The sequence below is a fragment of the Poecilia reticulata genome, linkage group LG7 (assembly GCF_000633615.1).
Source record: "Poecilia reticulata strain Guanapo linkage group LG7, Guppy_female_1.0+MT, whole genome shotgun sequence".
NCBI classification, from domain to species: domain Eukaryota; kingdom Metazoa; phylum Chordata; class Actinopteri; order Cyprinodontiformes; family Poeciliidae; genus Poecilia; species Poecilia reticulata.
Genome location: NC_024337.1, coordinates 5,539,697 through 5,553,884, shown reverse-complemented (window position 1 = coordinate 5,553,884; position 14,188 = coordinate 5,539,697). Strand labels below are relative to the sequence as shown.

Here is a 14,188-nt window from a genome sequence, read left to right as displayed (position 1 = left end):
TTTTTGGCAATGTTGAGAGGTTTTATTTTGGCTCTTTGCATTATTTGTCCTCTTCAGAGCCTTCATATGTTATCAGTCTGTTAAAGATTGTATTACCGATAGCAGTACAATTTGCACAATGCCTGTTTTGTTTAGTTTTCTTCTTGGAAAAGTTATTAAAAACAAGTTTTTGTCTAAATTAAGGTGAATTCATGGTTCCTTTTTCCACATAATGTAATCGGTAGTGTTTATGATAAAAAAAAAAAAACAACCCAAAAAACAATTATGTGATCGGTATCGGTGATCGGCCCTCATGGGTGATCGGTATCTGTATCGGCAGGAAAAAACTTGATTGGCACATCTCTACTAAATAGTTTTTGCTTTAATTCGCTAACTTATTAGTGTACAATTTCATTAATCTCTGCTGTAAACTGTAAACTGCAAACGTATATTTTCAGTGACCGAGATGGAGGCATAACTGGATGTTTTTCTGATATTGTGCAGCTTCTTTTTTTTAAGTATATTGCTCAAGACACTAGCTTTGTACTTACTTACTTTACTTGTGTACAATCTGAAGTAGAAATCTTGCATTTGTACTATTTTTCCAGATTTCCCAGCCTACACCTCAATTTTATAAACACTTTTTTTTTTTTTTTTTAATATTTCAATATGCAACGTATCTCTGTCTTTGGATCTAGGTGCCCAATTACTACAAGATAATTAAGCAGCCCATGGACCTAAAGAAGGTGAAGAAGAAGCTGCAGCTGCGAAGCTCCCAGTATTACAAGTCCAAACAGGAGTTTGTGGATGACATGCGCCTCATCTTCAAAAATTGTGCAAAATACAACGAGGTGAGCAGCATGAGTCTTCAACCTGCTTTGGGAATGGCAGTGACTAAAACTGCATGCAGACAAGTCACACTGATGTTCACTGAGGTTATGCAATCCTGTTGGAAAATATAGAATCTCCACTCTTGGATGTAAGCTCATGAAACCCCTTTAAATCTTTTCTCCTTCAGTTACAGTTGGAGCAATAGGTCAAAAGCAAGAGAAGTGTCACCAAAAACAGCCAAATTAAAAATGTTTCAAATGTTCTGTATTATATGAAATACAAACTTCTTTAAAAAATATATTTTAAATTGTGAAGGATTCAACATTTTTGTCTCTCAATTCAGAAAGTAAAACTCATGCTATAAAGCTTTGCTATGCATAGTGAAATATTTTGAGCCTTTGTCTCTTGTAATTTTCATGACAAACTAATTTTATGGCTGACAGATGAGCTGGTTATGTGCTTCACTTTCTGAACAAAAATATTGAACTTTTTCCACAATATTAACATTTTTTTGAGATGTATAAAGCAGGTCCAAGTGATGAACATAAAGGTTGACTTCAGATGATGATCAACAGGTCGACAGAATGCAAAATATTACATATTAGTAGCATTTATTTCATTCATTTAAACTTAGAATGAGCATTTAGTTGCATAGAAGATAAATATATTTATTAAGTAAATAAAAACAGAGTGGGGCTACATGGAAGCAGTGATCAGGACATTTCATATGATTAATCTGAGATGTAGCTAAAAAGAGAAGTTCCTGATTGACTTTTAAATGCAATCTATACATCAAATAATTTTTTTATAGTTCTTGATTTCACCTCTCCCCCAAGCTGCTTATGGTTTCATTTTTTAACTGAATTTATTTCCATCCAAGAGTAGTGATTCCACATTTTTACCACCTGCTCATTCATATTATTGTTTATTTGTATTTAACATGATCGACTTTATTTTGAAGCCATTGAAAGGATACATCTGCATCTCCATAAAATTGCAATATAGTCAAAAGTACATTTTAATTAATTTCAAAAGGAGAAATTTATAAACACACGTTTATAAATTTCAAGTGTTATTGAAGATGATTGTTTGCAGCAAATAAATAAACCACGGGCATTAAAGCAGGTGTTGCTGCTTTAAAATATCTACTATTAKAAATTTGTTATTTTTAATGAACCATCGTTTTATTTCTAGTTTTAGGATTTAAAATAAACATAAAATTTAACAAAGAGTATGGATCTAGGACTTTTAGTGTCGTTCTTTGTGGAAATTCAGGACAAATATTGCAGAAATAAACTGAAAAACATTTCATTAAGATATCTATAGTTAGAAACATTAACTGGCTTGTTTTAATTTTTTAGCCAAAGTTTAAAAGAGCCATTGTGAAACTCCAAGGAGCCTAAACGCAGCAGTTACTTCTACTACTTATGTTCTACCTCACTTTTCTACTTTTCTTCCACAAAACGTTTCCATGAATTTATCTATAATATGGCAGTGTAGCTTCTTTATCACTGGGCTAACAGGATTGTGTGGGCTGTAGCCCAACACTTCCATATTTCTTTTTTTATTGGTCAGTTATAATATCCTAATTTCCTGAGGAGTTAACTTTTGGCTTAGCATCATCTGTTGGCTACAATCTTCAAAACTGACAAAAACAAATTAATCCATCACCGTTTATCTCTGCAAAATGGGAATGTCACATTATGAACTAACTTTCCGATGATATTTTAAAAAGAGATGCACTTGTATGCTCATGACTTTAACCACATTTTGAACCTGGCATATTGGTTGTGATGCTTGCAGTTGTGTTTGCTTGCACTAATTGTTGTCAAGTGGAGTTTAAAGGCATCTCATCTTCTTTTCACATTTGCCACCACTCACTGCTAACACTGCTGTACCACTGCTTCACATCGGTAAACCACATGGGTGTTAAAAAAAGCTTTCACTGCGAGAGAGAACATCCATATTCTTAATAAGAGAGGGAGGTTTCTAGGTATTTATTAAATGATATKTATTCTAGATATTTATTAAGTGCACATGGTGGTATTTATTCATTGAGAAAAATCATCATGTAAAACTGAAGAGACTATTGGATGCACATTATTTGGACCAGGAAACAACATRGTGAAACGTATKAAGAGGGGGRAAAGTTGCTCTCCGTTTGTCGTTTGCAACCTTCACTTGCTGTTAATGGATGCACTTTTTTGACTCGGTGATTTAACTGAGCACAGTTTAAAAAGAAACAGATTCCTTTATCTGTTATGAACTAAACTTTCCTGTGCTATGAATTCTTCTCTCCTCCTCCTGCTTCACTGTCTTTGTTGTAATGTTATTACCCCCTTTAGATGTCTCGAATAATCCAAGTTTATGATGAGGAGAAAGAGATTAATACCCAGGTAAGCCGTTTCAAATGGGGCACCTATCTCCTGTTCCCTCCCACTGAGGCTCCAAGAAATGTGTGGAAACGACCCGAGTGAAGCTCTTCACAGCCGCCTTTAAATTCAATACGCCTATAAAAAAGAGAAAAGAAATGTTGAAAATTGGTTGACACAGGTCTTATTTCTCAGKAAGTGGCGAAACGGGTCACTAAGTTTGCTTTCCTTTCACTTTTTCTGTTACTGTTTTCACTTTCAGATTGAGGCTTTCACTTTGTTTTGCTGGCTTAATACAATGAGTGTAACATGAAAATATGCTGCTGACACAAGACGCTGTTATAAAGCTCACTRATGTAAAACAAACTAATATCGCAAACAAATRTAGACTTCACATCTAAGGAACTAACCATACAGGACAAGTTTGTTTTACATTACTAACACAAAGGAGCTTTTTATTAACTTTCAGGGTAGATCTACAATGAGCTGCTCAAGGCAGTTTGAATGTCGCTCAAAAATAGAAGAGTTGTATAGAAGACTCTAAAGTTACACAGTAAAAGGAAAAAAGCTTTTAAACGTGCAAAATGACTGAACGTGTACAAGTGGTTAGTTTTATCAACGCCAAGATAAGTATTAGAGAGTCTGCTGCTTATGCTAATGTTCCTTTAGCTGCCAGGGTGGAGTATCGGTGCAAGATCTGTCAGGTTTGGTTGTTTTTGCCTGACATGTTATTTCCAGTTGAGTTCATCTTACTGCCGTGGACCAAAGTGAAAGAAATATTGTAAAACGGAGTTTATTGACGCCTAACAGGACAACTAGCATCCTCTGCTTCTGTCACGTTTAGCAGCTTATTTCAGTAAAAAAATTTTACCGAAGCAGTTTCARTTTTTAAAGAAATATCTTGGATGCTAGTTACCAGATTTACTGTGAATACACTTAAATAAAACAGCACAAAACACATTAGAGGAAAGGAGAAATGAAAATCTGTAGAAGTGCACCGATCAGAATTATACGTCCGATTCCCGATTTCTGGTTTCATAAAGGTTTGGCCTCTGATGCAGGGGCCAGTAATTTTCCGTATTAAGAGTAGATACAGCAGACATTACAGGACTCTTTTAATATATTAAAGCAAAAAACAAAACTACTTAAGTGATATTTTAGGCTATGTTTAGCACCTTGTATTGGAGATAAAACACCAGTTTCTGCATGCGTTCATTGAAGAATACATATTTTTACCTTTACAGTAAGATTTTTGGCAAGTTGCCTAATCAGGGATTTTTCCATAACTGAGAAGTCGGCTCTATAAATCAGCAGGAACAATTATGAAACTGATTGTTGTTAGTTACTTTGCAGTGCCCTCAGTACACGGCTTCTGACAGTAAGGAAGTATTTAAATAAAAAACCCTCTGTACAGTTTGACTGCACTGTATTTCAAATACTGTTGGAAGTAGATTAGTACATATATGACGTAGATACCTAATGCGGATATTGGAATTCAGYCCAGTATCATCCAAAAGACAAGTATTTAAATCTCATAGAAGCACTCCGCTCCAGTATTTATTCTGTCCCAGTTTCTATCCAGCASCACTTGTATCCCGCACACACACACCAATTGGTTAACAATAAATGGGTCTATTGTTCTCGTGCCTATTGCTTTTGACTATTGTTCTCTGAGTAATGTCACTTTTGTAACGTTCCACACTACAAAGTAAGCAATAAAAGTTTGAATGATTCGTGCTGATGTCGCATTAGGTTGGTGTCGTCCAATACTCAAAGTTACCACATCTTTATCGTATTAGAGGGAAAAAATATTGTATTGGGACACTTAAACTAAAAAATCTGAAACAAATCTACACCACTGATGTTAATTCAACGATTTTATCTTCAGCAGTGTTGAGGCTTTCAACACAAAGTTTCATGTTACCTCTGATAAATGTATGTTAGCTTTTCTTTCTGTCCGTAATGGGGTGGAAATGCTCTTTATTGAGCCATTTTCATTACATTCTTACGCAACCTTGGAAATCTTTTATGAATAGCTTTTTTCTTTAGTTTGTTTTGGTGGGTATTGTTGAACACAGCCTCTATGACCTGTAAGTCACTAGCGGAGATGTTTCATGGAGCCACAGTGGGACCGGAAGGCAGGACATCCTCGCTCTGTACAGCTCGGTTGAGCTGGGGCCGCTTTGCCGCCAGGAGTCTTAACCAAATCTAATTTGTCTCCTCATTCTCCTCTTCCTCCTTCCTGCCTCCAACCCACTCATGTTTCCCCTATCCCGCCCACACTCCAACGGTACTCACACCTTTCCTTCTCTATGTCACTCCTCACGCTCTTCTTCTTCTCCTCCGACCTCTTCCTTCTCCTCTTCCTCCTCTTCCTCCTCCGACAGGCGGGATCAGAGATGGCGATATCTGGTAAGGCGGTGAGCCTGTACTTTGAGGAGAAGCTGCAGGGCATATTCCCGGATCAACACTTCCCCGACTCGCCGGAACCCGGGTCCTCCGACGAGAAGGAGAGGGAGGACGTGGACACGGAGGACTCCGAGGAGGACTTCATTCAGCCGCGACGCAAACGGTTGAAAACGGACGACAAGGTTGTTCACATCAAGTAAAAGCTCAGCGTTAGAAACGAAGTTAAAAGACTGTCTTCCTTTCATCTCCCAGCCTCTTTTTTGTTTTAATTTTAAATTTYTTTTGGAGAGACAAAAAGTATGATATTTTCTAAACTCATTAGATTGTTGCCTTGGAATGAAATATTTACAAGTCTTCTGTCATATTTTATTTTCCTCCCGAGAGCGTAAATATGGATCTTCTATTTCAAGGACACTTGACCCGCTTGTACAGATTTTGAAGTAGGACTTCTTGTTCTGTTGTTGTAGCTACCAACTGATTTTTTTTTGTTTTCTATCATCCATTCGCATTTGTAGAGTTGTAACAATTTCTTTATAAAAACATTTAACTTGACTTATTCTGTTTGATGTATATTATCTATGCTTTGACATCGAGCCTACTAAGTATTTGTATGACTTTGTGGAAACGTTGTGTAAATAAGAGAGTCTACAGTATAGGTGTTTTGGTGCGTCAATAAAACCTGTTCTTCAAGTACACAAGAGGAAGAGATTTGTACTGCAGGTTGTCGTTTCCTTAAGTTTATCTACTGCAGGTGCATCAAAAGCATCCGGAAGATAAATGGCAATATTCATTCAAATAATCCAGTTTACTGTGACGATGCTAAAGCCCCCACCCCCCAAAAAAACAAAATTATGGCGGGYAAGAAGAACTGCAACAAAGAATTATATTAGTAATCAATTATTCTGATGCTTATTTGGATAAAAAATGTTTTATGCAATACTGGAAATATATTAAATGATGCAAAAAAAACAATAAACTCAATTCCATTTTTAATCAAGAAAATAAAAACTATGCAATAACATAGAATTTGAACAGGTGAAGCTAAAACTAAACCACTTGAGTTTCCCTAAAACATGTTTTTATCTGTAATGTAAAATGTTTACTTATTTTGTACAGTTTTGACTTAATTACTGCTTCTTCTTTTTTTCCAGCAAATGACTTTGAATCTACATACTCTAATGATTAATCGACTACTAAATTAGTTAACTATTTCAATTATCGATTTCAAAACAATCGCTTTAGCCCTAATGCAGACGGGTCAACAAAATGCAACTAAAGTTATGAGGAACGTGCTAGCATAATGTCCGTTTTGTCTTTTACATTTAGTTGACCCTTATGAGCCACTGCACATGAGATTTACAAAAAAATAAAAATCTTTYCTCTAATTTTGGAGTTTATTTGGTTATAGATGCTGTTGTATACAGTGGTTTGCTAAAGTACCTGTTGAACAAAGAGCATTTGTGAAAGCCTTCAAATGCTSCAATAGATTCTCTAAAGTCTAGATTTTTGACCTTTCAAACACAATTATTCTTTGAATCCAAGTCATTTTATAGTTGCTCTGATCTTTCATCAACTGAACAACCTGTTAAACTTAAAGACGGTCAGATTTTCATCTCTGACCAGATCACCCCACTTTCCACGTGTTCKGTGTCTATTTGCGTTGTGGTAAACTTCAAATTGGATTTCTTTCAACAATAGCTTTTTTTTTTTCTYATGCAATTGTTACATAAGGCTAAACTTGTGGAGGACATGACTAATCCGAATAAAATACATTTTGTAGTTGTAATGTGGGGAAAAAAATATCCAAAAGGKWGTTTTCAGAAATATTTAAGGTTGTGTTTTTGTTGCCGCTAGTTACTTTCTTCACTGCAATAGATCATTTATGTTCAAGAAGTCGCTGAGTCCTCCTGGGTTTCAGTCATTACAGAAAGTTCTGCTGACTTTCTCACATGTCCTCTTTTGTGGATAACCAACAGGCCTGTTTGTGCTGTTTCAGTATTTGATAAGAAGATTGCATTTGTTCGGCTTTTGTTCTTTGAGGGGTTAAGGTCGGAACTAAGCACGTGACTTCAGGAAACCTTAAAAAATCACTCGWGCTGACTTCAGTGAACTTGGTGCTGAGTCGTCAGTCTGACGGCGGGTCAGCTGACACCTGAACAGAACTCCACAAACCTACAGGATAAGTGGGRAAAGACCGGTTTGTATTTTAGATTCAGCTTCGTGTTTTAATAGCTTTTCAGGTATGTTGTCGCTTTCCTCTGTTCACATGTTTTTTTTGTTTTTTGTTTTTTTTTGATAAATATAGTCGAACCTTAAAAAGTTTACATTTCTGATTCAACGCAACTTGGTTTTCTTTTCCAGTTTTGAGGGCTACACACCGTTTTAACAGGTTATAATAAACAACTGTTAACGTAATGTACGTTAACAGTTATGATAGCGGGGACGTTTTGTAGTAAAACAGAAAATACGAGCGTAGCTCTATAATTGGCGGGTTTGTCATTTAATGAGGAATGTAAGAGGCCAAAAGGTTCATATCGGCTTAGAACTAGTTACAGAATTAATGTAGGTTAATGAGGTTGTTTATATATGCTCAGAAATGTATACTACGTGGCGGGTTTTTTCTCTCTTTTTTTCTCTCCTTATTTTTGTTGTTTGGAGCTTTGCTCAGAGTTGCCCAACCAAAACCGCATGTATTTTGTGGGATATATGGCAGGCCGTTTTAACATAAATTTGGTTTTACCACCCTTAAGTTCCAGATATCTCAAATTGTTTTATGACTAGACTTTTTAGTGGCTTGAGATATCTCTAATTATATTTTGACTAGACAAAATACCTATTTGAGATAACTCTAATTACATTCTGACTAGTCGACATKACRTCAGTGTTACCATCGACTTATATGGAGATTTTAATTCAAGATATCTACAATGAATTATTGACCATCTGAAATACACATTTCATATATCTACAATTAAATTATGACTAGTCATCATGTAAATTCAAGATATATTTTATTTTTGTCTAGTCATAATTCTAATTAACTTGAATGACAATTCAAGATATCTTAAATGTATTTTTGGATAGATTTATAGTTTTGACTAGCAAAATTTAAATTATAGATATTTTAAAAGCAAATAACGACTACTAGACAAAACTAAATTAGAGATCTCTTGAATTGTATTTTTTACGATATCTTAAATTAACATTCTGACTAGTCGTATTCTGTATAGTCAAAACATCCCTGACACGTAGAAATGTGAAAGTTTAATAAAGCAATGAAAAATGGAAAACAACRAAAAAAGATGTTTGAAAATGCACCCGTTTCATGTTGGAAATGGTTTGACAGTAGAMATTTWAGCTTTTCAACGAGTTTTTCAGTAAATYCAGTTWGTCGGAAATTAATAAACAGGAAATCTTTGCAKATTTCAGAAGCAGTCTTATAGTTTATGAAGTTTTRCGTTCTMCGCATATCCAACATTGCCGAGCTCCGTGGTATTTACTGACATTTTTGTGCAGCAAACATAAAATTCTGCAGGCAACTGTTTGGACTGGACAGCACAAAGGGGCTTCCACGCAACTCCTAATTCAGATATCTAAAATTGTAATTTTGACTAGTCATAATTCAAGATATCTTAAAATGTAATTACKGAMATGTGTCCCGTCAAAAATGAAAKATCAAGTGACGTCATTTGMGATATMTTGAATTATTATTCTTACTAGTCAGAATGTAAATGCAGATATCTTAAATTACAATTCCGGATAGTCAACGTGTAGTTTTGTGTAGTCAAAATACATTTTTAGGAATGTAATTACGGAAAGTCAGACAAACCCGAATTTATGTTAAAACGGCATGCCATATATAGTCACGCATGCGCATGACTAAGTTTCCGGATAAGTTTTTATAAACCAATCAGCGCGCGGTTGGGAAGACAGAACACCGTCGCTGTTTACTGTGTTCTTCATGGTATGCTCCCAACCTCCGGATCGACGTTTTTGTGCGTAGAAACGAATCCACAGGCGTGTCAGCGGCCACATAGGCAAGACAAACACCAAATATTATTCATGTTCACATTGAAAGTTGGAAAGTTGAACCAAAACGGTCATATATGGGAGCCAGTGTAGGTAGCTTTTGTTGCTATTCTCTGCGATAGCTAGTAGAGAGTGTGTTTATTGTTTTGATATTGATCTCTATAGACCTTTCTGTAACCTTTACTGGTAACCATTTTCCTCGTCAAATGCATTACCTGAACATCTGAGTTCTATGTTTTTTATTTGATATTATTTTGTTGCTCATGTGTTTGTTTTGACATTTGAGCCATATGGCCGACACAAACAATTTGTTTACATTGGTTTCCTTTAAAGGACAGTCTCGGTCTTGCTTATTGTTGCGACACATTGAGGTCTGGTGGTTTATTTCAGTATTTTACTTGAATATCTGTTTAGAAAACGTTTTTTATGAAGACTTAATTTACAAAATTGACAGAAATGCAACAAGGAAGCAAACTTTTTCTGGCCCATTCAAATTCCTGGGTTTTTTTTATTTGTTTTTTACTTTTTATCTCTTGCCTTTCTGATTTTTCTTCTTTTTTTTAAAAAGCACTTTAATACATAAAAAAGAAAACATGCACTTTATGTTCTTATTTCTTCCTTTTTTTTTTAAAGCACTTTAATACATAAAAAAGAAAACATGCACTTTATGTTCTTTGATGGGGGCAGTAGCTTTGAATTCAACCTAAAATGAAGAAATTACATGAATATTACAAATTATGCCTCAAACCATGCAGTAAAAATAGTTCGACATTTGCATATTCATTATGGGTTTGTCTTTTGTCTGTTTGGATGGACAGATTCATTTTAGGTCATGAAACAAATTTTAATACAAAATGCAGTTTTGAAGTTAACATGTCCTTTATTAATTACATAACCAGTGATCAGAACCAGTCCTGTGAAATAGTAATTACCACCTAAAACTAATAACTGGTTGTGCCACACCTGCTGACACAATGTCTATGCAGTGTTCAAGACAAAAAAGGCTATGAGTCTTTTTCGTCATGGTGGAGCAATGTTGTTCCTCTCTCTTTTGCAGAAGTATATTTTGAGTAGTGTTTAAGCATGAATAGCCTGCTGAAGGTGATTGTGTTATTATTATTATTATTATTATTATTATTATTATTATTATTATTATTGTTTTATAAGCATGTCATGAATAAAGAGGGCTGGAAATGTCTAAAAAATGTTCCATTTTTGATCTGCGACTCACCCATCAGAACTGACAAAGATTTGGCCCATTTCCTCTCTCTAGTTATTTAGTTGGTGCATTTCTAGATTTGAAACTTCTAGTATTCACTGACAGACGTGTCTCTTGACCAGCAGACTATGTGGAAAGGCAACGTCTTCACCCAGAGCTCGCCCGGATGGACAGATTCRGGAAACTTTAGCTCGTTGTGTCCGAATGGCTCCCAGTGGGTTTGGGAGGGCCTGGGGGAATGCGCCCAGGATGCGAGGGACATGGCCAGCGTCTGCCTGGGCCTCCTGTCCATCGTCTGTTTCATGGTGTCCTCTCTTCCGTAAGGGTTTGTTCTTTTAGTCAGTTTTGTAGTTTTGTTTAATTGTCATGTAAAGTTAATTCTGCTCTCTTGTCTGGTTACAGTCAGTACTACAGTTCCTGTAAAAAGGGGAATATGGACAGTGCACTCTCAGTCTGGTTTCTGTTGCTGTGGTTGGGAGGCGATTCCTGCAATCTGATTGGCTCCTTTCTGGCTGACCAGCTTCCACTTCAGGTAATKTWTTTCGTTTTTTTGCAGAAACGACTTAAATATCTTTTTTCAAGTTTGTCAAATGTTCAAAATTYATGATTTTAAAGAAATCTTTTATGGTTTTTGCCTTTAAAATAATAAAAATAACTATACCAGAATGCTAATAAATGACCATGTATTGCATTCTTATCCATGAAATCACATTGTTATGGAATATTCTTGTATCAATTAGTTATTTTAGTCAGCTTGAAGCATCTGAGCTCATAGGAAACATCGTTTTTTGCTCACCTGAGACGTGTGTTTGCTTATCTGTCATATAGACCTACACAGCGATTTATTATGTCTTGGCCGACYTGCTGATGCTCGCCATGTACACGTACTACAAAATGAGACACAGAATGGCTCACAGTGAGTATTTTCACTTTTGTTAATTAAAGTTTCATTTTTATCCTATTGGATATTCTTAAATATTGTCCAGTTCATTTGGACCGTATTTAACACCAAAGTTTGCAGTAATAACAACAACAAAGTACGAGTTTAGACATRTAAACCCTGAGGCTCCTCACTAAACCTGACCTCAAAATCCAGGCAGCCACACATAAAATATACTAAATATACTGTTTACGTACAGTAATGATTAGCAAAATATTGGCTCTAACATTGGTGTTGGCCAGTATCATTTATCAGCGTATTGGTAACGGTCCGATGAATATAACTGGGCCAATGTTAAGAACTAATATTTATTTCCATGGAAATGTAAAATAAACTGCAGCGGTATTAATATTGGATATTGATATCGTCCCAGTTAGACATTTTGGAGAGACGGCTATAATAACTAAATTTGAAATACTTATGTGCTAAAAGCAAGCTTTATACGTTTCTGACTGATAAACAGTGAGTCCACGTTACTCTAACGTCATGTTTTTTGTCCCTTCTTCAGTTTTGTGTACTGATGTCGATCTCTGCTTTCACATCTTCACCAGGGAGAACAGTTTTGAACGTCGTGGGCATTTCTTGCGTTCTGGGCCTCACTGCTGGTCTGGCCCACCTCCCTGGGGTCGACCCCGWACCTGAAATGATCTTCTCTGGGTTCAGGAGCCGCTCTTTGCTCTCAACCGCTGATGCTAGYTCTATTCAGGTCAGAYCTGTTATAATMTACTYATCTGAATGAAGTTAACTAGTTATGTCTGGCTGTTTTTTGGTTATTGGTAACGTTAAATCTACCCCTCTATACCCCAGCCTTTTACCCCTAGAGAGATTATTGGTTTCTCYATTGGGTCGGTGTCATCAGTCCTCTACCTCTGCTCTAGGCTGCCACAAATGCACACAAATGTGAGTATGACAAGCAGGTTTGCAAAAATGTTTAAGGAATGTTGATGCCGTTTCATGCCGTCGCAGTTTTGGTCGTGTCGTGTCCGATTTGACTTTCAATTAAATTAAATTAGAGTTCAGCTTTTTTTTTTTTATGACGGTTTGTCTCTGTAGCTCCTGAAAATCTCAAACTACAATAAAAACAATAAATTCATAGGCCAAAAGCCAAGGAATGCAAGAACCTGGGCTAGCTATAGGGGAACTAACATTTTTTTTGTATAATTTATTAAGTGAAATGTCTTTCTATTTATGTACATGTAGCAATATCAAAAATCATAGRAAGGTGCTCAGTCACCAGTTAGGTGCCATTTTTCCATAATTTATTTAGCTCTGAGCTATTTAAATGGTTTTAAAGCCGCAAATATTACCTGACCTTTTGATAGAAAGACGTCCTAAAATTTTTGTTACCTCCTGCAGAAAACCTGTTGTTTTAWAATAGTAATATTTTTATCCCTGTTTTTAGATTTTAGTACGAAGAAAAACATGAAACGTGTTCAGAAGCGTAATATGTGATGTTGATGTTTGCACATAGTTTCCAGCCTCAGAACGGGAAATATAGATGTAAATAAAAATGACAGGTGATTTTAGTGCCATTCTACTATGGAAATTAAATGTAATTATTCTATGGGGAAAAAAAACTGGAAAATAGCTAAAACCTGCATTTATTATTATATTTATTTTTAAAACTTAAGTTGTTCTTTATCATTTTTAGTCAATGCTATTACGACCCATTGTGGAAGGTCAAAAGAGCAGCTTGCAGAGCCCTGCCATTGGCCATAGCACTAGTACATTTACTTAGTAAAGATTTTTTTGAATTTTTTTATTTTGTTGGTAAATTAGAAGAATCAAAGTGGGAATGCATAGAGACCAATTTGGGGTTTGAACAGGTGAAAGTTTTCATTACATTGAAGTTCTGATGAGCATGTTTTCTAAAGAACCTCATGCATCTTATGTGTGCGAGACATTACTGAAGAGCTCTGTGTTAGCATCCAGGAGACTAAAGTAGAAAAACAACTCATCCAARTGAAAAATGACAGATKCAATGTTCTTGTTAACTGCAAAAATGGAAGTGAATATAATCCAGCGTAAAAAAAMAMCCATGCTGTCTCCTGTGTGACAATGTGTACATGAATATGAGTAGGTAGAAAATGAACGTTCCACATCCCTTGTTCAGACGATTCACTTCCCTTGCGGTCGTCTCGTTTCTCGTCGCAGTTTAAGAGGAAGTCGACGGAGGGAGTGTCTTACTTCTTGTTTGCTCTCGTCATCTTGGGGAACACCACCTACGGCCTGAGTGTCATACTGAAGAACCCTGAGCGGGGCCACAGTGAGAGAAGCTACCTGGTCCATCACCTGCCCTGGCTCATCGGCAGCCTCGGAACGCTCACCCTGGACCTCATCGTATCCTTCCACAGAGAGATGCTGCTGCACAATGCGCCAAGTAGAGATGATGCCTGTCAGGTTCTGTTC

General features: G+C 36.1%; 2 protein-coding genes across 12 annotated transcripts in view; both read left to right on the top strand.

The window, feature by feature from the left end:
- The window catches only part of trim33 (tripartite motif containing 33), a 35,390-nt gene extending 28,963 nt beyond the window's left edge, over window positions 1-6,427 (top strand). For 2 of the 4 annotated variants that reach the window (XM_017305933.1, XM_008413025.2), the window contains 3 exons: window positions 678-830; window positions 3,156-3,206; window positions 5,570-6,427. In XM_017305933.1, coding sequence (XP_017161422.1) covers window positions 678-830; window positions 3,156-3,206; window positions 5,570-5,791 — 426 coding nt within the window. In that variant the 3' untranslated portion in view covers window positions 5,792-6,427. The remainder of the gene's footprint in view (window positions 1-677; window positions 831-3,155; window positions 3,207-5,569) is intronic. The other 2 variants (XM_008413027.2, XM_008413026.2) reach the window with 1 other exon arrangement.
- A 1,282-nt stretch (window positions 6,428-7,709) lies between these two features.
- The window catches only part of slc66a1 (solute carrier family 66 member 1), a 7,862-nt gene continuing 1,383 nt past the window's right edge, over window positions 7,710-14,188 (top strand). The window contains exons 1-7 of one of the 8 annotated variants that reach the window (XM_008413023.2): window positions 7,710-7,831; window positions 10,962-11,158; window positions 11,242-11,371; window positions 11,668-11,755; window positions 12,331-12,485; window positions 12,587-12,679; window positions 13,934-14,119. In XM_008413023.2, the coding sequence (XP_008411245.1) occupies window positions 10,968-11,158; window positions 11,242-11,371; window positions 11,668-11,755; window positions 12,331-12,485; window positions 12,587-12,679; window positions 13,934-14,119 (843 nt within the window). In that variant the 5' untranslated portion in view covers window positions 7,710-7,831; window positions 10,962-10,967. Of the gene's footprint in view, window positions 7,832-9,316; window positions 9,710-10,961; window positions 11,159-11,241; window positions 11,372-11,667; window positions 11,756-12,330; window positions 12,486-12,586; window positions 12,680-13,933; window positions 14,120-14,188 lie in introns of those variants that run through there. The other 7 variants (XM_008413022.2, XM_008413024.2, XM_008413018.2 and 4 more) reach the window with 7 other exon arrangements.